Source organism: Glandiceps talaboti, chromosome 5 (assembly GCF_964340395.1).
Source record: "Glandiceps talaboti chromosome 5, keGlaTala1.1, whole genome shotgun sequence".
Classification (NCBI taxonomy): Eukaryota; Metazoa; Hemichordata; class Enteropneusta; family Spengelidae; genus Glandiceps; species Glandiceps talaboti.
This window is the reverse complement of record NC_135553.1, coordinates 21,442,705-21,468,861: the sequence shown is the minus strand read 5'-3', so window position 1 is coordinate 21,468,861 and position 26,157 is coordinate 21,442,705. Positions and strand designations below refer to the sequence as shown.

General features: G+C 36.2%; 1 protein-coding gene across 1 annotated transcript; it reads left to right on the top strand.

The window, feature by feature from the left end:
- The first annotated feature begins 645 nt into the window (after positions 1-645).
- On the top strand, positions 646-25,783 carry LOC144435492 (xanthine dehydrogenase/oxidase-like). Its single transcript, XM_078124084.1, has 32 exons — positions 646-711; positions 5,665-5,722; positions 6,108-6,204; positions 6,592-6,700; positions 7,172-7,360; positions 7,675-7,731; positions 8,029-8,115; positions 8,465-8,606; positions 9,038-9,205; positions 9,555-9,631; positions 10,151-10,247; positions 10,453-10,562; positions 11,055-11,248; positions 11,620-11,776; positions 12,290-12,379; positions 12,689-12,806; positions 13,453-13,504; positions 13,841-13,976; positions 14,238-14,357; positions 14,881-15,099; positions 15,446-15,579; positions 15,864-16,038; positions 16,872-17,063; positions 17,671-17,819; positions 18,414-18,495; positions 18,784-19,008; positions 19,902-19,976; positions 20,115-20,167; positions 21,756-21,942; positions 22,467-22,655; positions 25,107-25,289; positions 25,751-25,783. The coding sequence occupies exons 1-32, from the start codon at positions 646-648 to the stop codon at positions 25,781-25,783; spliced, it is 4,020 nt and encodes a 1,339-aa protein (XP_077980210.1).
- Positions 25,784-26,157: the final 374 nt, after the last annotated feature.

The window sequence follows — 26,157 nt, the reverse complement described above, 5'->3', positions numbered from 1 at the left end:
AGACCGACACTTGAATTAGAAGACCGATTTTTTTAATTAGAAGACCGACACTTGAATTAGAAGACCGATTTGCCGTCTTCGGCCTCGGTATATTAGTCATTAATGGTCATTATTGGTAATGTATATTGGCCTACACATGCGTGTGTGTTTATTTACGTGGTGGTATTATCCATAGGCACTCGAATCAATGTGTATGATTTTTTAAAAAAAATGTATAGTGAATAAGAGCATATACATTTTCCTCCCCAAATCGTACAGATTGATTCGAGTGCCTGTGGTATTATCGGTGGTTATACAAGTCAAATCCCAGAGCGGATGTCGCCGACCGAGCGATTGACATACATGTATATTACCATAGCAACATTCGCTCTTATCGCCTGACGTACCAGCTATTCTACATATTTGATTTCTAATCTACATGACGACCTCTGCATGACCTTCTAATCACTAGTTCAGGGTGGGGCCCAAATCTCTTGAAGTGTCCGACATACCTGTGCAGAGTACTAGTACAGTCGTGAGAGGAGGCCGGTGAGGGCGAAACATCACGATGTATCTTACAGTCTAGGGTCACTGAACTTAGCAAGACCTATTTTGGGTCACGTTGGCATACGACCTATTTTCTCATACAACGATAACAGTTGCACCATGACGATGGCGGCAGACCAAGGACAGGTTTCAGATCAGTTGATATTTTTTGTTAATGGAAAGAAGGTTAGTAAATTTACATGTTTGCAATGTGGACGATCTTTTACATGTTTGGTATCATAAAACTTGGTGATTTTGTATATCGGATTGACTCACAAGTACACATATACAGGGGAATAGAAGTAAATTGTCATAGTTTTTGCATGTAGAAAATGTTCAGGGTCGGCGGCTTAATCTAGGGTCGGTCGGGTTATTGAAAATACACAATGTTTTGGTTATGGTCAGGTACTGTACTATCAGAACATATCCATAAAATTACTGCTGATAACCATGCAGCAAATCAACTTGTCAGTTGTGATGTTGGGAGAGAGAGTGTAAAATATGAAAACCTGGGCAATATATTGGGGATCATGTTATTGAGTGGAGATGTTGACCCCGGTCCCTACAATGCCGAGAGTATGCGTGTAAATCTAGTCTTCGGGAGTTCAGGCCTTCCACTCGGCCAACTAGATCCAAACCCAGGTATTAATTAATGAAGTGACTTCACACAAATCCCCTTTGTTGGTAGATAGCCGATAGCTCTAAACTATAAATGTGGCAAGTCCTTACCACTGATTCTTGGATTTGTCTTCTTTTCCATGTCTGACAGCATTTTAACCCACTTGCTTTTGAAATCATACTTAAACAGGCTGAGGCCACGTTTTAGAGAAAATAAATTGAGGAAGAGCCACTTTTTAACACGACACAATCGGGAGAGGGTCACAATTTATGCAACAGACCTAACCTACCTGATTTCCCTTGGCCCTCTCCTTTGTAATATTACAGAAGGCTCCCTAAAGCTAAAGGAAATACAAAGTTGCACTGTGGGGACTTGGAGAACGTTAAGGTTTTGGCCCTGTTTTATCTTTAAACGATAGGACACTTCTCTGTTGCTGGAATTCTCAAAATCCTCAAAAAAGCCCCGAAATACACGTGTGCGTCATTGAGAACACGATCCCCTGGGTCAAGGCCAACTGTTAACAGCCTGAGTCCACATTGATCGGAGAGGCCATGCATTTGCACACACAATGACCGATACACAATGTCCTGATTCATGTATACATCTGATGGTGACCTCGATAACTCCCTGCTGACTCAATACTATTAGATGTCTTGTTAATTCAATCAAAACGTTTTAACTAAATGGTAAAGTTTGAATACAAACATATATCATGTTGTGATGTTAGCTAGCTCAGTCGGGGATCTATGGATATATTAAAGGAACATATATTCATACGATATCATAATGATCCACACAACCCCTTTCTATCACAAATGGGGCAGCGGTTTAACAAAATCAAAAGGTAGTCTAAAAGTGAAAGTTGGTTGGACATTGAGGCAGGTGGACTCCTAGTCTTGCTGCTAGACGTTCGGGCTTTCTTTCGATACTATAAGCGAACGAAGTTCGCAGTGAGGGCTTGTTTCATCCTCGATAGCGATGTTCGGTCGTGTGTCGTATTTTATCGGAAGAACATCCGAGGTCTAGCAGATAGACTAGTGGACTCCATGGTTGGAAAGAAATGCACATAATTCATCACTGAAATTACTGAGTTCATTAAGGGAGCGATCAGTTTTTACGGCCGGGGGTGGGCCGGTGACTTTTTGTTCATGTTGTACTTAAAAATAGTGACCCCCTGCAATTCATCCACAAAACAATCCAACCACCCTCTGACAAATTAAAAAACCACAATGACCCCCCTCCCATCTGTTGACAAGAAACACTCTTTTTGTTCTTGCAAAAGACATTCAAAGCATAATACCGCACACTGCATAATTAATTTTACATGTTACATTTTCAGTGATTTTAAGTGTATCTGGTAAATTGCTAACCAAGATCCATTGTTTCACATGTATAAAGCTCTTTAGATAGGAACCCTATGAGAAGTACGATTGTCTGTTCACGGACATACAAAATATTCATGTTTTAGTAACCAAAGGTTCTAGGATATCTCTTAGATTGAGTGAACTATTAATATTGATTAATTCAGCTAATTATCAAGTACAATATTATAAATGGAGATAATATACTTGTAAACCCATGTCAATAACTGCCACACATAATGATGTACTTGCATCATATAATGAATTGTTTACATCATATAAAGATATGTTCACATCATATAGTCAATGTATTGTTTTCTTTAGACTTAACACAACTGCGGCTTTCCATACGTGTACATGTTTGCACTTCTCAAGGCACTTGTTTGTCCTGTTCATAATTGGCACTGACTCAAAACTCCACCCCCATTCATTGACCACACTGCTAATTTTAACCAAAATATTTTTTAAAGGTTTTGAATAATGAAATGTGATAAGTGTCATTGGTTTCAAAATAGACATTAAAAAATGTCATAAAAATGTTTTCTGTACTACAGCAGTTTCTAAACTAGATTACTAATTCAATTCACTTACTATTGGCTACGTTGTCCAGTATATTGCTGGCAACATGATGGCCTTGAAAATAAATACATTCTAATACCAAGGAAATGTAATATTATGATCTGCTGACAACATTGTACTCGCAGTATACAGTCACTCAATGTGGATACTAGATATTCCTGGGGAGATGTAAAATCTAATTTTCCTCATAACTTTGCACCGTGTCAGTACTATAGAAGTCCTGACTACTAGATTATCATCAAACAAATCTGTGTTTATAACTTTCTTTATCAGTCATTCACATAATATATATTCTTCGAGAATCCGATTAAAATTGTGTTCACCTTGGAATATATTTCTTTCTTGGTAGTTTATGGTGTAAAACAATAGCAAGAGAAAACGGGCTTTCACATATAGCCTGGTAACATATATTAAACTTGGTGATGGTCACAGGTATCAGAGAAGAAGTGAAACACAAACACTGAAAAGTAATTTTTGATAAGACATGTAGTTCGTACTATAGCTATGCAAAGTAACAGTTCAATAGTTTGTACATGTATGATAAATCAACACATTAGGGGTGAGATCAGTAGGTAAAAAAACTAATTCTTTTAGTAAGGCCTCAAAACCCCTTCCCCATCCCTTCTAACTAAATTGGTAAAATTGTTGCACACAGCACAATCAATTTCAAATCAGTATGTAGTATTATGTAGTGCTATGAATACAAAGCCAGTATGTAGTGAGGAAAAATAGCTCTTTTATTGGCACAATAAATGTATTTTAGTGCCATGTATACAATTTTTTTCCCCATTTTTCAATCTGACATTTTTAGAATTGTTTGTTTTGGGGTACAAAACAGATTTCATTATAAAAGACCTCCTCTCACCCCCACCCTACACTACAAGATGACACAATGCAACCCATGGCATGCAATAGCGAGAAGTCATTTATAACAAATGTACGAAGTGCAATCTCCACGCCGAGAGCAGTATCTATGATATCATCGTGAGGCAGCCGCTCACAAATGAATCTACCCAGCTGTGTGAGCTTAGGGGCGTTGGCCTAGTTATGATATTAAATGTATGGACATTTAAGTACAGGAGCGTGACTCATGATTTTGTTTAGTTGAAAACAAGGTGACCCCCCTATTCGCTTCGTAAAAATGATGAACCCCCCCTTCTTTGAGTCCCAAATTAAGGTGACCCCCCTCTTATTTGCCGCCCCCCGGCCGTAAAAACTGATTGTTCCCTAAGTTTGTAAACAGTTTTTTGTCTTATCACCATACATTTTGATCCGCCAAGTTAATAGACTGGTTACTCAGAAAGCATTCAACACTGGTACGTAAGCTCATGTACGTGAATATACAGGTCCAGAGATTCAGGTCGCCGTCTCGAGTCCCTGTGAATAGATTTCATTTGACCTCGAATTCATTCTTTCTTTCTTTGTTAGAGGCTAACAGTGTTAAATCTATGACTTTGCATACATTGTTGGCAATAAAATCATCACCTGTCAAAGCTGCAAGGGCCTTGGGAGTGCGACAAAAATGGCCTCAATCAGCCATACCAAAAGTTTCGGAACCATCACTTGTACAGTTGTATTGCAAGACTTAGTGCTACCAGTTGTTCCCCTTTGTAATTACCCCAACCAACGGGAGTTTGAGGGAGTGTCTGTTTTTACTCCGCGGTTATCCAATATACTATAATCCCTACACTCACAATGCAACAAGAAAGTACAAGTACACAGCCACAGAAAACACCGCGAGCACTCATACAAATACCACACACACAATTAAGTACGTCACACTCGCGCCTCATTCTGGGCTCTGTCGTATTAATACATGTATCCAAATGTCTTTGTGAATGACGAATTAATAATGACATGGCCAGAAATATCGACTTGGTTACTATTGGCGGAGGAGTGTCCCCCTGTTGTATATATTAGTTCGTCTGACCAAAGGCCATTACCCAAGTAAAGCCACTACCTGTTTGCCTATCACCGTATATTCTGTTTATATCGGTCGTTCATGAGCACTTATCCATATATTGATGTATCTGCGCGCTTGATCGATTGTTGAGCTACCTATTCATGTATGTATGTATGTATGTATGTATGTATGTATGTATGTATGTATGTATGTATGTATGTATGTATGTATGTATGTATGTATGCATGCATGGATGGATGGATGGATGGATGGATGTATGTATGTATGTATGTATGTATGTATGTATGTATGTATGTATGTATGTATGTATGTATGTATGTATGTATGCATGCATGCATGCATGCATGCATGGATGGATGGATGGATGGATGGATGGATGGATGGATGTATGTATGTATGTATGTATGTATGTATGTATGTATGTATGTATGTATGTATGTATGTATGTATGTATGTATGTATGTATGTATGTATGCATGTTCAGTATTTTCTCGTTTGCTAGGGAACCATCTACACATATGTGCAGATGTTTGTACGTCTGTAAAGTTCTGTTAAATATGTTGATCGTTTGTGTTGTACGTTGCAATTCTCATTATACAGTTTGTGTGCACGAATCTCTACATTTATTCATTTCATCTAATTTATTTCATCGACAGATAACTGATGGAGACATTGATCCTGAGACAACATTACTGTCCTACCTACGAAACAAGTGTATCCTTTACTTTTAAAATAAAACGTTTTATTATGATAGGTAACTAGTAATCGACAACTATATCCGTTACCTTATTTAGACAAATACAAATCCGATTACTCCGAAAACGTCTTTGCTATCGCGAAAATTTGATTGACAGTATATCGGAATTATATGCTTGGAAGATGAAGTTTTCTTACTGAGTGACGTTGCCTGATAAAAATGTTACCTGATAAAATGGCTCTTTGTGGGATTGTTGAAAAATAGGTGCTCGAACTGTAATGTTTTCGATAGCTTTTTTTTCGATAATTTCGTCATCAATGTTTTTTCAGCTGTTTTGTACACAACTCAAGTCAATATTCATTAAAGTGAATTCATTTGGTCCTTAACAATATTTAAATTCAGTACATTTGACAGGTAGTAAACTTGGCTGTGGTGAAGGAGGATGTGGAGCTTGTACTGTGATGTTATCAAGATATGATCACCAAAATAAGAAAATACTGTATCCTTTCAAGGTTCAACCGATTTATAGTAGTTTCAAACATTTGGACGTTTCAGTGAATTTGTCGATTTGATTACTGAACGACGGCCAAGTATAGTACCAATTGACATGTTTCATCTCAACTTGAAATTGCATCGTCGCAAATCACCTAGCCTCTTTACGGCAGCACTTACTAGTAGCAGACATCCCATACAGATGCGTTAGCGGAAAAAAAGAGAGAGCTATGGCTAGCTTGTGAGATCAAGAATGAGAAGTTGTACGTCTAAATTAATGCAAAGGATATTTATTTTGGACTACATTTTACTGAGAGATGGTCGATGAAATTTAGGAGTTTGCAATGATATAGTTCTGCTGACTTTATATATACAATATTTCCTATTGTCTAAGACATCAAGCTATAAATGCTTGTTATACCCCTACATGTGCCGTACATGGGATGGCCGTCACTACCGTTGAGGGCGTTGGGTCATCAAAGACCAAACTACACCCCATTCAGGTAAGACTTACTTCACGTACTTTTGTTTCGTCACTCTTTACATGTTGAGGGCGCGATTGATACTCATAATACAGTTGCTAGATCTGTGATACGTACGGCAATGTGAAAGGAAGTATCTTAATCCTTAGGTTACAGGGAAGATTGTGTTGGAACGTAGCTGTGTTGATCCTTGATTTTGAATGACAAGCGGAGATTTCGTGGAGGAGAATTTGGAGATTTCGTTCGAAGTGGAGATTTGATAGTTGAGATGCAAATGAATCAGTCTAGCACATATTGCATATGTATGACTCACATAATTACATCGATATCCTTTGTCAAACTCATTATATTATATATTACCACTTGATTTGCACCGAAAATTTGTTTTAGCTTTGATTCTTGATATCTAGCTTTCGTTTGTGTATATTATTACAATAATAATATTTGCTACTAGGCTCCAACGACAGTTCTAATTACTCATTCTCTTGACAGGAACGCCTCGCAAAGGTTCATGGGATGCAATGTGGTTTTTGCACGCCTGGTATGGTAATGTCAATGTATGCATTACTACGAAGTAGTCCTGAACCAGTTACTAAGGACATTGAGGGCGCCATCAAGGGCAACTTATGTCGATGTACAGGTTACCGACCAATACTGGAGGGATTTAATACATTTGCAGTGGTAAAGACTGTTTTTGTCTTCAACAGCACGTGTACATATTTATTATATTTAACTTAGAAATATACCACAAATATTTCGGTTAATATACCACCGTTAGCTATCGTGTGTTGTCACAGGCGAAAAGAAGTATCTTGTCCACAATTCATAGCTTTTGATGTTCCAAAACCCATCAAATTATTCTCATGCATACTGTTATTTCAATTGTAAATGTTACAAGTATGATTTAAAGAATTATTCCTTGACTACCTCTCCTAGTTTACCATATCTTGCGAACTTTCTTACAAACACAATTTCATTTCGTGTCTCCTTGTCAGAATGGTTGCTGTGGTAACCCTTCAGCTTGTGGTCTAGGTGCTAACGATGATACAAGTGTAAGTATATGTAATACATACGAATTACAGTTTCTAAAAACATTTTCGTATAATTAAAAAAAAAAAATTTAAAACTTGTTAACAAAACGAAACGAAACGAAACGAAACAAAACAAAACGGAATCTATATTAAACACAGTTTGAAAAGTTGATTGTATGACGCAGTTGCCTTTCCTTGTTTAATCTTTACAAGACGCAATTGTAAATATATTCCTTAAAGTTGTATTAGACGCAATTGTAAATATATTCCTTAAAGTTGTATTTTTAATCAATTACCTTCTCGACAATTCTGTTTCAGGTAAATCGTGGACGTGGTTTTGTGAACACTGATGAATTTGCGCGGTATGACCCTACCCAGGAACCAATATTTCCACCAGAATTGCAGGTAAATGTACTACAGAAAATATTACACGGGGATTGATGGCTTTAATGAATGTCAAAGTTGAACCAAACAAAACATCGGAAATAATGCTGGATTGCACTACCTATGCTAAAATTCTTTCCATTGCTAGAGGAATACCTGAATTTTGGCAGATTTAAGACAGCGAACATTACATTATAAAACTCTTAGTATCGAAACCACTAGTCTATAGCTGACGTTATTCGTTGCCTAGGAGACGTGTAAATATAAAGACAGAGATTAAATAATAACAAGTATAAAGTATGGTCGACACAAGTGAAACATACTAAGGCACGTTCATAAGTACTATTTTCGATGTTATCACTACTCGTAGCTTGATGACCAGTACAACTCTACAACTGTACGCTTTATTGGCAAATACGTGACTTGGATAAGACCTGTCACTCTTGATGAATTACTGAGGTACAAGTCAGACACCCCCGGTGCTAGACTAGTGGTTGGAAATGCTGAAGTCGGTAGGTAGTGATAATCAAACAAAATTGAGGTGGCAAATTGAATTTGAAGTTATTGATTAATAGTTTCTTCTTCTTTGAAGTCGAGATTATCTTTTAAGACTATGGGTATAACTTCTATTCGTCTTTACAATTAAAGTAAACAAAGTAGTAATAGTATTTTATACAAAAGAAAGTGAAAACAGCCAATTAACAAATACTCCAATTATTAATAACGAATTTGATATTGTCACTGTCACTTTCATTTCCTGAAGTCTTTGAAGTCGAGATTATCTTTTAAGACTATGGGTATAACTTCTATTCGTCTTTACAATTAAAGTAAACAAAGTAGTAATAGTATTTTATACAAAAGAAAGTGAAAACAGCCAATTAACAAATACTCCAATTATTAATAACGAATTTGATATTGTCACTGTCACTTTCATTTCCTGAAGTGTTTGAGATGAGAAAACAACACAAGGAGACGTTAACATTGTTATCAGCTCGTCACATACCAGAGTTGAACAAGATTGAGATTACTGATGATGTCATCATATTTGGTGCATCAGTTTCGATGACGAGTGTACAGCAAACTTTGAAGAAAAGAATGGAAGACATACCTCGTAAGTATAACATAATTAAAATATTCTTTTTCGATCATCGTTTAAGCTTTGGGTAAGTTACTTTGTCTAGTAATAAAACACAATACCATATGATATGATGTTGCAATACAACAATACACAATTAACACTGCAAACAACACAGTACAGTAGAGTACAGTACAATGCAAAGCAAAGCTTTACAATACAAAATACAACACATACGACTCAGTTATGTTCTGATATTCAAATCAAACTGATCTCTTTATTGATGCAATAATTGCTAAACGTTAGCACAACATAGACAGATTATCAATACCTAAACACTATATATGAATTATTTTTATATCAATATTTTTTTCTCTTAATATAGAACACAAGGGAAGGATTTACAATGCTCTGGTCGAAATGCTGAATGATATTGGTGGCGTGCAAGTGAAAAACGTCGCGGTCAGTTCCAAATATTTCATTTGAATGTATTAATTTTCATTTCCCAATTTTAATCATACAGTGATTCTGTGTTAATAAATTCTTTGGGACATATTAACCAATGTCATCCATCCATCCACCCACCCACCCACATATCCATCCATCCATCCATCCATCCATCCATCCATCCATCCATCTATCTATCCGTCCGTCCGTCCATACGCCCGTCCATCCATCCATCCATCCATCCATCCATCCATCCATCCATCCATTCATCCATCAAATCTCATTATTGTCATGATGTATACATCGACTTTCATAAAGTGTGCCTTTAAGTAAAATATCTAACGGTTCTTTGATATTTAGAAATACGCAGCGTTAAATTGATATATTGATATACTATGAACTACTACTTCTTGACTATCCTGTCCCCTATATGGTCTCTTCAGACATTTTCTTTGTGTGTTGAAGGTGTAATGAACTAATTTGTGGTTTAAAATTTTAGTCTAAAATGATATATTTTACATTTTTATCAATCAGGGTATTGGAAGTCATATTATGACAGCAAGTCCACTATCAGATATAATACCATTATTAATGGCTGCAGGAACCACAGTTATGGTTGCTTCAAAAAAAGGTATTTTATTTCTTATCTCCGTGATATGCCGATTTCTCAGACACACCTCAGGCCACTGAACTCCTGCACCATTATACTACGATTATGATATTAATTCCCTAGTACTTCTTGAACTTCTTTTTAAAAATATAATTCCTTTAGAAAAGCTATTTACCCCTAAACAATTTGATAATCCTATCACTTATTGTACCCTTACATAATGTAGATGGCTGTCGTCAGCTTACTCTGGATATGAACTTCTTTACCGGCTACAGAACAACGTGTCTAAAGAAGGATGAGATTCTATTAAGTGTCAGTGTCCCAACCACCAAACAGGTAGGACATTCTTATTTTCAATCTTATGAACATTGATAAGGTACAAGCGGATACTGTCCTATGTAAAGCAATATATATAATGATGTTTTCCAAGCACCAATAGCATAACAGGCAGCTAACAAATAGTAAACTGTGTACACATCACAAAAGAAAACAAAATTGCCTTTATCACAACAAACGGGTAAATACACATTATGACTTTTTAATTTACAAAATTTAAAGAATATTCTTAGGAATAAGAACTGATGACTACTATAAATTAGCTCTGAAATTATACGCTATGGGGTGTCAACACGTCTTCTCCAGTCCCCACTGTAATCTCGGGGTTTGCAGATATATAATAGGGAGGCGCCATAGCGAAGGGGAGAAGACACCGTGTTGAAACTCCGTAGCGTATACTTCCAGAGCTAACTATTAACCGAATACAATTGAACGTGTGTATTACTATCGCATTTGTTTAACGTCCTTACTTTCATTTGATTCAAATCATAGAACGAGTTTTTTGCTGGTTACAAGGTGAAAGACCAAGTACACCGCAATGACAAAGACATCGCCATGGTAAATGCTGGGATGACAGTCTTGTTTGAAGATCACTCCGATACTATAAAAGAAATTAGTCTAAGTTTTGGAGGAACAGGACCTACTGTTGTCCTGGCAACTGAACTATCAGACCAAATGTCAGCAAGGTAAGTGCTACAGCTTAACGATTTATATGTGTTACACTTTATAGAAGTCAGCAGCGTCAGAGATATAGACGTAAACCATACATAACGTACTAAGATTATTAATTAGGAACATTGGCAGTATATATATCATATATATATATATATATATATATATATATATATATATATATATATATATATATATATATATATATATATATATATATATATATATATATATATATGTAAGATTTGATTACATGCAAGAAAATTAACAACACTGCAGTGCAGGACAAGCTAATATAACATACTAATAAGTCTGTTCGACAAATAAGCACAAAAATACATGTATGCAATAAGTACATGGGATAAGCTTCATTTCATATATTTAGGAAGTGGAATAATGAACTTCTTGAAGACGTTTTGCGCATGCTCAGCAAGGACCTCCCATTGTCATCTAGTGGAGGTATGGTAGAATATCGAAGATCACTACTACAAAGTTTTTTCTTCAAATTTTATTTGAAAGTCCTTGGAGATCTCAAATGCCAGGTATGACTTTGATTGTTCTGTTGGTAACAATTAAAACCATATGTTATGTCATAATTCATTATCTTCATCATCAAAATATTTTTTTTCTAAAACTTAATAATCTATGAAATCCCATTATTGAATGTTGAAAAGCTTGATTTAAATGCAAATATTCAAGGATTTGATAGATGAAAGAAAACCAAAAACGCAGAATAAATGGAAAGACGATTCAATAGATAAAACATCGCATGAAACGTTTTACTTCAATTATAAGTTTTCCCTTTATAACACCTTATTTAGGCTTGAGGTCATGACCTTTTTAGGTCATAGCCTCGTTCTCAGATGTAGATGTCTGTCAGTCGTCAAAATATTGGAAGACTTTGATGTTTTATTGCACTGATGATTGATAAAATATAGCTTTATTAAGTTTTCCCGTCAGTTAATTAATACAAGGATAACTTTGAATTAGAATAAATTTGCATACAATAACTGTTTCTGACTTTTTAAACATTTTTATTCTCTCTACATTTAAAGGATATTTCAACTGTGACTCCACCTGAAACCTACCAATCGGCTACCAAAGTGATGGAATCACAGACTGTACTTGGAACACAGTTTTATCAGGTTGGCGATATCCGATCTTGTCAGCTATTTTATACATCTGATGAATCTCTTCTTTTTTTTCACATTCGTTTTGATATGTAGAGGATTATTTACAAATGATAGTACACGATTGTCAAGACTTTTGGAAATTGAATTCAACTTGTATCTTTGATGTACCATCCTAACCATTAAAATGGGATAAGTCGACGCAAATATGTTACAACACAACTGATACATTTTGGAAGAACTTAGCTATTGTGGTATGTGATATGCATTTGGGTTTATATACTGTTAGAATTATTGAAACTGGCGTTCCCGTTGTTTTTCTAGGCCGTATCAGTCGGTGAATCTTCCATTGACACAATAGGACAACCTGTTATGAATGAATCTGGTATTCAGATAGTTACTGGTGAAGCTGTGTACTGTGATGACGTACCACCAGAACCAGGTTACGAAATCAGATAGTTTCCTCATGTTTGAAACATTCATTCATTCATTCATTCATTCATTCATTCATTCATTCATTCATTCATTCATTCATTCATTCATTCATTCATTCATTCATTCATTCATTCATCTCTTTACACATGTCCTTCTTAATTTTGATACTTCATGTTTTTTTCTAAGTAACATGCACTCTGTTCCTTTGCATCCATTTAGAACACAATGTCGTCGGTTGTATCGGTTGGTTTATTCGCCGCTTTTCTCGTTTCTCCAAATCTTGCGATCACGTTGTTTGTTTGTTTGTTTGTTTGTTTGTTTGTTTGTTTTGTTTGCGCTTGTTACACCCATTGAAGCAGCAAATCATTTAGATATAAAAAAAACCCATTTGGATTTGAAATAACAACCATTATCATTATTATAGTCAAACATGCAGATCCCAATGATATAATGAAATCAATATTAAATTACACTCATTTATAAATACTCCTAAGTGAATCATCAGCGATGTGGGCAGGATGCTGCTTTATACTCACATTGTTATCATTACCGTTCTAAGGTGTATATGCCATAACAATATATACACATCCAATTTGTCCATCCCCTAAACTGTATATTAAACTTAAAATTATTTTCTTTATTCAATACTATAGAAGAGTTACATTTGGCTTTTGTGACCAGCACCAAGGCTCATGCCAAGATCGTGTGAGTTTTCAAGCCATTTATCTATCTTAGTTATCCGATTACTTAAATTGCTGATTACTGACTATGAGATCTTCGTGAACATAAACAGTAAGCAAAAGCAGTTGGGGTGGGGGGTGGGGATGGGATGAGTGGAGAACCAGATATATAGATGATGTGAAGTGCAACACAAACTAGTATTTATAATGTTGCTAATATGTTGGTAATAACACTGGTTATAATATGCCAAGTTACAATCATTGTCTTTCATTATATACATTGTTCTTTATCGTAAACTTCAAAAATGATCATTCCTTATATGTGAACACATTTTATGTTTCTTCGATTTTTTGTATGTAGCAAAATTGATACTATAGAAGCCTTAGCATTGGAAGGAGTTCATGCATTCGTTGGCGCAGAGGACGTTCCAGGAAGCAATGCATGGAGTGTAGCGGACCCTACAAATCTTGATGAGGAACTGTTTGCTTCGAACGAGGTAAGAAACTTTGTGTACTGAAGCAAATGGCAATGTGAAAGTGACCCTGTGGAAGGTATGGCATAAAACAGCAGGGTGCCATATGATGTGATCCTGTAGGTTGTACAAAGGTGGCACGTTCAGAATAACCTTATCGGAAAAGTATCCTCAATGTTGTAGGAAGTCAGAACAAATACCGAGAACGATTTCCTCTTTACAAGGATAATATACTTACATTTTATCATAAGCGAGAATTGAAAGTGCCATTTCTCCATTTTAAAGGTAAAACACGTTGGCCAACCTATTGGCGGGGTAGTGGCTAAAAGTTTTGCCTTAGCACGCAAAGCAGCAATGTTGGTGAAAGTGGATTATGAAGATATGGAAAACATACTTACCATAAATGTGAGTATTGCCTTGAAAATAACTATTTTTTTGTATATCAAATAAGTTGTGCAATACAAGTATACAATGATTTCAACTTGACACGATTCTTCATTGTTTCATATTCTGACCTTTGAATCTACTTTATATATAGACTCTCTCACAGTCCTCGGAGCTTCGCTTTACTAAAATTGACGCTAAATGAATTATTTTGTATGTACCGATACCATCTACATAACGTACTCCATGATCGTACTCGAACAACCTTGTACTGTGCGCCCTCATCGACCACCTAGAGATATCTGTTCGTTGACGTGTGACTGCGACGCTCCGTATTTTCGCGAAGCGATAACACGGAGCGTCGTAGTACAAGGATATTCGAGTACGGTTAATTAGCTGGCATCGGTACATACAAAATAATTCGTTTAGCTTTAATTTTAGTAAAGCGAAGCTCCGAGGGCTGTAAGAGAGTCTACTTTAGATAGTGTACCTCGAATAACTTCTAAAACACAAGGATATCTCACTTTTTATTCTTTTCATATAGGATGCGATTCAAAATGAGTCATATTTTTATCCTTTCCTGCATCAAGAACACGGTAATATCGACGAAGAATTCGAGAAGTCTGACTTTGTCATTGAAGGAGAAGTGTACATGAGCGGACAATGTCAATACTACATGGAAACGCAATCTTGCATCGCAAAACCACAAGAAAGAGATGAAATGCTTGTAATTGGAAGCACTCAAAATCTCATGGGTGTACAGGTACAGCCAATACAACGATAATTTGAAATCAGTGGTGTTTCGATACTGCAGTTGATTGGAAGACTATATATGAGTGGAACAAACCGGGCGAGTATAAATGGCCTCTGTCAAATTTAGCTTCAAACATGGCTGACGTTCGAAATACGTCCAAAGTCCTCACTCTGCTGAAAATGAAGGATGGATACAATGCATAGTATATAAGTAGTTTGTGCAATTCAAACGTTTTGTAAAAGTTACAAAGCAAAGTAAACAAATTGCTCTGTTTCGACATGGTCATTAGCACATTGTATTCATCTTTATTTTCTTGCCTAATCTCTTCAATTGTCTGTTTTGCCTCTTACCACAGCTGGTTACAGCAAGTGCTCTTGGAGTCTCTGCAAACAAGGTAACTTGCAAAGTACGTCGCCTTGGAGGTGGTTTTGGAGGAAAATTATTTGGAGCTCTAAGAGTCATTCCAGCATGTGCCGTTGCCGCAAAGAAGTAAGTTCCAGAACTACCAAAACTATATATATATATATATATATATATATATATATATATATATATATATAATATGTTATGCACATAAGTATCTTTGATTTCGGTCACAGAATGCAGATGACTACGACAGTGTCTTTCGGAGTGTCTTTTTTTCAATGTCAATATGTGCTTTTTCTATGTGTCAACGTATTATTCCAAAGTCGCTGCATGTTGTACCAATGTAATGTTTCTTTTCACAATAATGAATACAAGTCTAAAATATGTCTGTTTAACCCTCGTTTTAGGGTAGGAAAACCCGTAAGAATTGCTTTAACTAGACAGGAAGATATGCAAATGATTGGAACCCGTCATCCTGCTTTGGGACGATATAAAGTAGGATTTTCTAAAGATGGCAAGCTACGTGTAACTGAAGCAGAAGTTTTTCTCAATGCTGGATGTACAACTGATATATCACTCACTGTAAGTTTGTTTTACAAGATGAAGTGCCATGGAGTAGCCTTTTTTTTAGTTTTATGTAATAAGTGCATTAAGAAATGTTATGCCAATTATACAAATTAATACTGATAAGAGATTCTGCATAAAACATTTCCTCATCAAATGATTTGCATACCCAAGAAGTATTAGTTCATTCGGCCCAATTATTATAAAATGCCAACTTAATTGGTTATATGTGTACCCAATTGCATTTGAGTTATAGTTTCCCAAATAATTGATAACACAGAGAAACAACACGGATAGACAGACAGACAGATAGACAGACAGAAAGACTGGGACATACATACATACATACATACATACATACATACATACGCATGCTTGAGAGAGAGAGAGAGAGAGAGAGAGAGAGAGAGAGAGAGAGAGAGAGAGAGAGAGAGAGAGAGAGAGAGAGAGAGAGAGAGAGAGAGAGAGAGAGAGAGAGAGAGAGAGAGAGAGAGAGAGAGAGAGAGAGAGAATATAAGTATCTTTTCGGGAGCTGAAAAAGGTGTATTTTTCCCCCAAAGCTATCATTAATGATCAAACGGTGTGTGAATATAGCAAAAACAATGCAAATTAATATAATAGTAGTTGTTGAAGCAAATTCACAAATACCCAGTCTCACTATTAGTAGATTGACATTTCCAGGTTGAATGTAACTTGCATTGTGATATTAAGAATCCAATTGGAATGTTAGAACGAACTATGCAAAATATAATACCTTAGAACAAAACAAATTTCTGTACTATGCACATTTTGTTGTTGTAAGATCTTTATATGACATTCAAAAGAATTTCACAATAAATTGGACATTACAGGTGAGGGACTACATAATTTGTCAGATTCACAACGCATACAAAGTTCCCGCTTATAAGGTGGCAGTAAAACTTTGCAAGACCAACATTGCATCTTCCACTGCCATGAGAGGATTTGGTACACCCCAGGGCATGATGGTGATTGAGACCATTATGGACCATGTCGCTGGAAAATGTGGTTTGCTACCTGAACAAGTAAGTTTTTTTTAGAAATTATTTTTATACAGTTAGATTTAGTTCTGGTAGATAGCTTATAATGATATTCCATTAGTGTGTTTAGTTTGAATATATTTTTACTTACGAAAACCACAAACGGGATTCAACAGTATTGAAATAAAAAGAACCGTATTTAGTTCTTCGAGAGTTGCATGCAATAGTTAAATCTCACATCTCGTAATAGAGAGGAATTATAATTCTGTATCGTCATGTATTTTATATGTTCCTTAACTTAATAACTGGAACAATCTGACACTTAATGTATTAACTGAAAAGGTTATAACTCATGGTCATACGGATAGCTTGCATTCAACGTTTGGCTTGTATCCGACGTTTATATATTGTCGTCAAACACCATGCTTTGCCTTTGGTTTATAAACGAGGACATGCTCAAAATGTATTTCAACACTCACATGCCAGATTGCCTGAAATTTCCCCTGAGTGGTCGTGGTAAAAATCGCCAACGTATAGTATTACCTTGGGCACAAATTTCCAAACCCGCCATTACAGCTGTTGGTGATATCATAGCTCATTAACACGAAATTGTAAGACCAAATTGCTTCAACTGTAATTTTTAATCCAACAGGTGCGTGCAGTCAATTTACTCAAAAAAGGCGATGTTGACAACCTTCTTCATGAATTACCAGACATCGGGAACCTCAAGAGATGTTGGACCAAGTGTATAGAGAAAAGTGACTTTGAAAATAGAAAACAAGAAGTCGATCTCTTTAATAGGTGAATGTACTTTATCAAGATGTTACAAGACAACGATCGATCACAAGCATGTGGATGAAGTATACATGCGTACTTGTACTAGTATTTGCCTCTACTCAGTGGGGCCACAGTGCGTGGGTCAGAAGTATCTTGTAGGTACCTGAGTCCATTGGCAGCCCTTGCAGCATGTTGGATTATTACTATTCTATTATTTGGATATTTCCATTAAGCAGGGTGTCAAGTTCTACAGGTGTGATGAAGTCAAAACGTTACACGTGAGAAGCACTAGCAACACAACATATATGGTGAAAAAATACCAATTGAAACATAATTGTTATCCAATGTGTTATCTAAACAGTGTTATATACTGAAAGATACGTCTTGTTTTTCAACCCTATCAGGCTTCTCAACCTGTTTAAGTGATGTTTGGCTGATGGCACTACACGACACGTGGTATCTTAATACAGGGTATACGTAATAGTGTTATTGTGAAAATGGAACGCAGTGCTGTCCACTTCGTAATATTGATTACACGTTGCATTTTATTTGTTAGGGAATTCTGACATGGAGTGATATTTTTAATATTCAATATTCCCTTTCATGGCTGTATTTTAGTGAGAATCGATGGAAAAAGCGAGGAATTGCCCTAGTCCCACAGAAGACTCAAATTGGTTACTCTGCTAATTTCCTCAACCAGGTAGGAATTAACATAGAGACTGCAATTTACTTTCAGCATGATGTCTTTGTCTGTGATCGCAATGAATTCCGATGAGATGCTGGTAATATATATGAAAACCTCGAATCGCGTAAATACTGAAGGAAAGAAAGTTTGGTCATGCAAGAATATCCCAGAACCTTCGTTTAATGAGAAAATAGGCTGCAATACTATCTTTATTAACATCCAGAGAATTGAATAAAGTCGTATTTCAGCAGAGGTTATAATGAACGTTCTGGGTAAAGGCTTGATATTTCTGGTTTGTTTAAGGGAGCTGCTTTGGTGCATATTTACACCGATGGATCTGTGTTACTGACACATGGTGGTATTGAGATGGGTCAAGGGTTACACACCCAGACAATACAGATAGCTAGCCGTGTTCTACGTATACCATTTGAACGTATACAAGTCAATGAAACTAGCACAGATAAAGTACCAAACGCTACAGCTACTGGTGCATCTACAGGAACCGAGCTGTTCGGCACTGCTGTGAAGGTGAGGCACCGAATTAACATGAAATAACATTCAGATTCTACCGCGCTCTGTTAAATGCAGGGTAGAATACGAGAAAATAGTCAATTGACAATGTCATGCGCCTAACACGAAGTTCTACGTCACAAATCTCTATGGTAACCCATTTACAATAAGCATCTTACTTCAGATTATCTAAGGACACAAGTCACGCTACCTGAAGGGGAGGGGAGTTAGATGGGGTTATCTTTCTTGTGGCATGATTTGAAGACAAATAGGTAAAATGCGTCCATGACGACAGACTACTCATTTATCCTCGATCCAGAGTGTGTATATATAAAGTTAAAGGCCAGTTGTTATTACTCCAGTTGTAGGATTAGTTCCTCTATCTTCAAAACACGGCACAAGTAGTTACTGTTAACTCCTTTTTACATTTATCTAATGGTAATAAGCACTTAGGAGTCATGAATATTCAGTGTACATTTAATCAGCGTGTTTGTCTACTAAGTTCCATGAGTGTTGACCCGTGTGTACAGTGGCCCACAACTGACACCACAAAATCTATTGCTTTGAAGAAATTGTGAGACCAATAGAGGTGATATACAGTTTTAATTTATATGATGTGAAATCATGACCTGACTCTTGAGAACCGATTGTGTATGAAAATACAGCTATTTCGTGGAGTGGTGTTTCCCTTTAAAGATTTGAAGACACAGTATCTTTGATCCATCTAATACCGTTCCGTTGGGTTTTGAATCCTCTTTCTTCATCACTAATTGTATTGTTTACACTGGCTTATGTTTTCAAATTTAAACGTTCTTGCTCCGGTTAAGATGGCTTTGATAATTGTCTGGTATTCCTTGGCAGTTCATTAGTAATAGAATGGATGAATGTTGTTATGTTCGTATTTACTTTAGATTGCCTGTGAAACATTAATGGAAAGATTGGAGCCGATGATTCAAGAAAATCCGAAGGGAACATGGGAAGAATGGGTAAGTCAAATATCTACTCTGGATTTACTTTTAACTTTTAACTATTCCTTTCACCGAAACTATGGTATCTCTACATGCTATCAAGTTATTAAAGAAGCTAATACTGATTTTGGTCACATTTTTATTTGACATCCGCAGATAAGTGCTGCCTATTTTAATAGAGTAAGCCTGTCTGCAACCGGATTTTTCAAGTGAGTAATATCTGCATTCTTAAGTCTTAATTCATTTGACTTCTTAATCTTCAGAACAAAGATTGTTATTTCTAAATAATTTGAATTAGCAGATTAATAGCTTGAAATATAATCTCTAGATTATTAGCAAAACTGAACTGACTTTCAGTAGTGCTATAGGGATCGCCCGGCGTCTGTGTGTGTGTGTGTGTGTGTGTGTGTGTGTGTGTGTGTGTGTGTGTGTGTGTGTGTGTGTGTGTGTGTGTGTGTGTGTGTGTGTGTGTAAACAACTTAAAGTCAAAAACCGCCGAACCGATTGTCACGATATTTGGTGGGTCCATTACCTTGGGTGTCTAGTTGGGAAATTGTTCAAATCAAAATGATCGTATCACAGGTGTGTGATTTGGGTCAAAAAATGTGATTTTTGGTCAAAAAACTTAAACTCAGAAACTACTGGGCAGATTGGTGCGAAATTTAGTGGGAACATTCTTAAGGGGGTGTTAAGTAAGATTTGTTCATGACGGGGTGATTCCATCAATGATATGCAAATTAGGCTAAAAATGTGTCTTTTTGGTTAAAAATCTATAATTCCAAAACTACTTAGCAGATTGGGCTGAAATTTAATGGGAATGTATCTAGGGATGTATGGACGAAGAACTATTAAGCATACCATGATTCCATGACTGATATGCAAATTAGGTGTAAAAATGTTCATTTTTGGTCAAAAACTTATATCTCAAAAAGTACTTGGTCACCGAGTCTGAAACTTGGTGAGATGTTTCTGAGTGTTATTCCTCAAAACATTTTGACAAAATTGGCCCTAGCGACCATGACCACGCCCTTAGCAACAACCAAATGGCAGTATATTTTGGTAAAATAACAACATCATCTGGTAGGCAAATGAGTAAACATTCAAAAAATGTATGCAAATACCATAGCAACCATGACCACGCCCATAGCAACAGCCAAACGGTCGTGTATTTCACAAAGATAACAACAGGGATTAATAGACAATTGAATAAACGTTCAGAAAATATATGTAAATTTGCCTAGCAACAAGACCACGCCCATAGCAACAGCCCAATATTCATTTATATTGCAAAGATAATAACAGGAATAGAAAGACAAGTGAATAAACATTCAAAAAATGTATGCAAATGTGCCTAGCAACAAGACCACGCCCATAGCAACAGCCAAATGATCACATATATTGCAAAGATAACAAAGGGGATTAATAGACAATTGAATAAACATTCAAAAAATGTATGTAAATGTACCTAGCAACAAGACCACACTCATATCAACAGCCAAATGATCATGTGTATTGCAAAGATAATATCAGGAATTCATACACAAGTGAACAAAAACATACAAAAATGTATGCAAATATATCTAACAACATGACCACGCCCATAGCAACAGCCAAATGATAGCATATATCATAAAGACAGCAACATGGTTGGATAGGCAACTGGATAGTCATTCAGCATTCACTTATTGTTAGCATGGACTACCATATGGATAAACATTTTTAAAAACTGTACAGTTGTGCTACAACGCCATTGGTGGTATTTTTGTTAACAGTCCGTGCCAAATTTCAATATTCTAGGTATCCGAAACAGCTCAACTTCTACCCAGACAATATTCATGGGAGCTGCACCAACTTCTATTTTAGCTACGGTGCGGCCTGCTGTGAAGTTGAGATTGACTGTTTAACTGGCGATCATCAGTTGAAACGTGCTGATATTGTAATGGATGTTGGCGATAGTTTCAACCCGGCACTGGACATCGGACAGGTACAGGATAGAATTATAAGTTACAATTTCATCGATAGCCGGCACTGCAAGTCAGTCGGGGATTCTCATGTCGCTCATTAAAGAATAAACTCATTTATAATAATGTGACCACAATAACTTACATTTAGTAAATGCTTACATCTGCCTGGTTCTATTATCGACTTAGGTACACATATCACGGGGGTAAGAGTAAAGTATAAATCCTGTCATTGGAAATGAACTTAAGATTAGCAGTTTTATCAGTACATCCAAAAATATGAATGCAAGTGAAAATAGTTTTAAAATGATATCATGATTAAAAGAACCACTGAATCGTGGATTTGAATCAGACGGAGAATAAAAATCATCTGTTCATATTTAATGTTCGTGTCTGCATATTGATATTGTGTTATTAGATGCCACACCAACATAGAGCCACACACTTATCAATATTGTCTGTGATATGATTATATCACTTCCGTTGACGCTTCTGGGTCATATCTTATGTTTTTACGACAAACCCATCTGTGTTTGTCTGTCTGTAGATTGAGGGTGGCTTTATCCAGGGTTACGGTATGTACACACAAGAGGAATTACGTTATTCCAAGAGTGGTAAACTTTTGACAAGAGGACCTGGAATGTACAAACTTCCACGTGCTGGTGATATACCAAGACAATTTAATGTGACTTTGCTGGAAGGCGCGCCAAGTAAAGTTGGATTGTACTCCTCAAAGGTGATATTTTACTATGTCAATTATCATTTCTCCATCTTGTTTATATGTTTATATATATATATATATATATATATATATATATATATATATATATATATATATATATATATATATATATATATATATATATATGTATATATATATAACTCGGTGAGTATCAATCTGCTAAGACAGTGCTCTATACCGCAGTGGCAGAGCGTAATAGTTTTGGTAGTACTGGAACTCTTTCTTGGTTGTAACTCGGAGTTTCACGCATTGTGCGATCATCAGACAACTCTGTTTTTTACTCTCTGGGTGTGCTGTTTATATAGAGTGTAGACAATAGAAATATCATCACTATTGTCTGTGTTGGTGGGTTGGTGTTGTGTGTGTGGAGGTGTTGGTTGTTATTGTGTGAGTTATTGGGTGCGGACAAGTAGGTGTTGGCGGGTTGTTACATGTTGGGCTTTGATGTTCCGTTAGTTAACGGGTTTAGTTTAGGTGATAGATGCTCTATTGAAGTTGGACAAATAAAACTTATTCTCGTGTCGGCATTTGGATATCAACTCAGTTCTTTTGTTTAGTGTGGAGTTTTTGTCTGCTTTAATAATGTTTGGTTTTTCGGTTAAACACAGGTTGCATTGTTTTGTTTTATTGGTGTATGCTTGGGCTGTCTTGCTGATGGACCAGGATACGGAAAAAGGCTCATTGTTTCTTTTCAGTTTCCAAATGTGTTTTGATAGTTCTGTGCTGTTTTCGTGTTTTTCATGTTTGAATGACTGTTTGTGGTTGGCGTATCTCTGTTTGAAGTTGTTCTCTGTTAAACCGATATATACTTTTGTTTGTTTTTTTCCGTGGACGGTGGCTTGGTATACGATGTTTTCCGTTTGGCATTTGCCGTTCAAAGGGCAGGTGTCTTTCTGTCTGCAATTACAAGGTTTTTGAGTGTGTTTAGTTTCGCTGTTGGAGTTGGTGGCGTTGTGCGCAAACGATTCCTCAACCTAATCGCAAAACACTTCCCAGCAGACTCCAAGTTACACAAAATATTCAACAGAAACAATGTCAAAGTCAGTTATAGCTGCATGCCAAACATGGCTACCGTAATCAAAGCGCACAACGCCACCGTCTCCAACAGCGAAACTAAACCCACTCAAAAACCTTGTAATTGCAGACAGAAAGATACCTGCCTTTTGAACGGCGAATGCCAAACGGAAAACATCATATACCAAGCCACCGTCCACGGAAAAAACAAACAAAAGTATATATAGGTTTAACAGAGAACAACTTCAAACAGAGATACGCCAACCACAAACAGTCATTCAAACATGAAAAATACGAAAACAGCACAGAACTATCAAAACACATTTGGAAACTGAAAAGAAACAATGAGCCTTTTTCCGTATCCTGGTCCATCAGCAAGACAGCCCCAAGCATACATCAATAAAACAAAACGATCCAACCTGTGTTTAACCGAAAAACTAACCATTATTAAAGCAGACAAAAACTCCACACTAAACAAAAGAACTCAGTTGATATCCAAATGCCGACACGAGAATAAGTTTTATTTGTCCAACTTCAATAGAGCATCTATCACCTAAACTAAACCCGTTAACTAACGGAACATCAAAGCCCAACATGTAACAACCCGCCAACACCTACTTGTCCGCACCCAATAACTCACACAATAACAACCAACACCTCCACACACACAACACCAACCCACCAACACAGACAATAGTGATGATATTTCTATTGTCTACACTCTATATAAACAGCACACCCAGAGAGTAGAAACCAGAGTTGTCTGATGATCGCACAATGCGTGAAACTCCGAGTTACAACCAAGAAAGAGTTCCAGTACTACCAGTACTATATATATATATATATATATATATATATATATATATATATATATATATATATATATATATATATATATATATATATATATATATATATATATACATACATACATACATACATACATACATACATACATACATACATACATACATACATACATATATATATATATATATATATATATATATATATATATATATATATATATATCAGGGCATTTTTGGCTGGAATCGCATTCTATCGTAACTTGCAATGTATGACGACTTGTCACATGGTATCAAAACATTATTATACGTCACTAGACTTACATTTTCTAAATTAGCTATACTAATTAAAAGATAAAGTATCGTCCATTTCTTTTTTGTAAGCTGTGCTGGCGATGTAGAAATGGCTTCCATCAAGATCATTATCATATCTTGTGAATATGTGAAACAGAAAATGGATCATATTGATATGAACTAATGTATTTACTTCTTATTTGAGTTTGAGTCCAAATTCTTTGAACCACAGCTATTGAAACCGCCATTTAACATAATAGGTATTAAAACTGATGTAGAGCTTGCTGATGTCGCGGTAGTTTATCACGTGCTTTTTGATGTCTTTGATTAGGCGATGGGAGAACCACCTCTCCTCCTTGGCATAGCTGTTCTGATGGCAATCAAGAACGCCATAATGTCAGCCAGATCAGATGCTGGATTGTCAGGATATTTCCGTTTAGATAGTCCTGCAACGTCTGAGAGAATTCGACTTGCCTGCATTGACAAGTTTACTGATAAAGTCCAAGAGTCGTCTGTAAGTTACAAACCTTTTACTCACTTTTGAATCGTCTATATGAATGTAACGAGGCATAGAAACCTGATTTTTTTAACAGCATGACAATTTTAAATGACTTTTAGAAACAAAAATAGACAGTGTCTATGATTAAATCCATTTCATTCAAACACCTCCCACAATGAACATATAATCTATGGGTTCCTAATAATTTGTGATAGTCGTCATGGCAATATAAATTCACCTCTAGATTTAAAAAAATACAGACAAGGAGAAAAAGTCAACTTCTGAATGTCTACGAAATGTTCTCTTGTGATGTCATTTTGATGAAACAGGGTATTTTATATGTGACATTTGAAAATTGAGAGCTTACCGTACTCGTTTTCAAATTACAGCAAAGAAAATACGTGCGGGTGTAAAAAAAAAGACTAAGTTAAAATAAGATTAAAAATCTATTTATATAATATTTCTTCTCCTTACAGGAATATGAAGAGTGTTTCTTTGTGAGACCGTAGGATGAAGGACAAGATCTATGGATGGCTTAATAAAAAATACAATAATCACATAACTAATATTTTCCTCAATGGATTTTACTTAATATGCCAGTTTAATTGGTATGGATCACACACACACACACACACACACACACACACACACACACACAGAGGCACAGGTACACACATACTATCATATATATGTTTATTTGTCAGGAGGGTAACACACGTTTCCTTGAGGGACTGTGGGTCATGCCAGCGCAGTTCTTTAGTTCTTTTCGCGCGGGTTAAGCCCAAGGGAAACGTAATGTGTTGGGGTGACCAATATGTCAGCAGAAACTGGCGTATAACTTTCATTTTTGCCGAGTAATACCAGCGTTGTCGCATACCACATC

Excerpts from the sequence above, each read along its gene's own strand:
- LOC144435492 (XM_078124084.1), top strand. The coding sequence starts at position 646 with ATGACGATGGCGGCAGACCAAGGACAGGTTTCAGATCAGTTGATATTT. Across the intron at positions 11,777-12,289 it reads TTGGAGATCTCAAATGCCAG|GATATTTCAACTGTGACTCC; the intron begins GTATGACTTTGA and ends CTACATTTAAAG. Across the intron at positions 13,505-13,840 it reads AAGGCTCATGCCAAGATCGT|CAAAATTGATACTATAGAAG; the intron begins GTGAGTTTTCAA and ends TTTTGTATGTAG.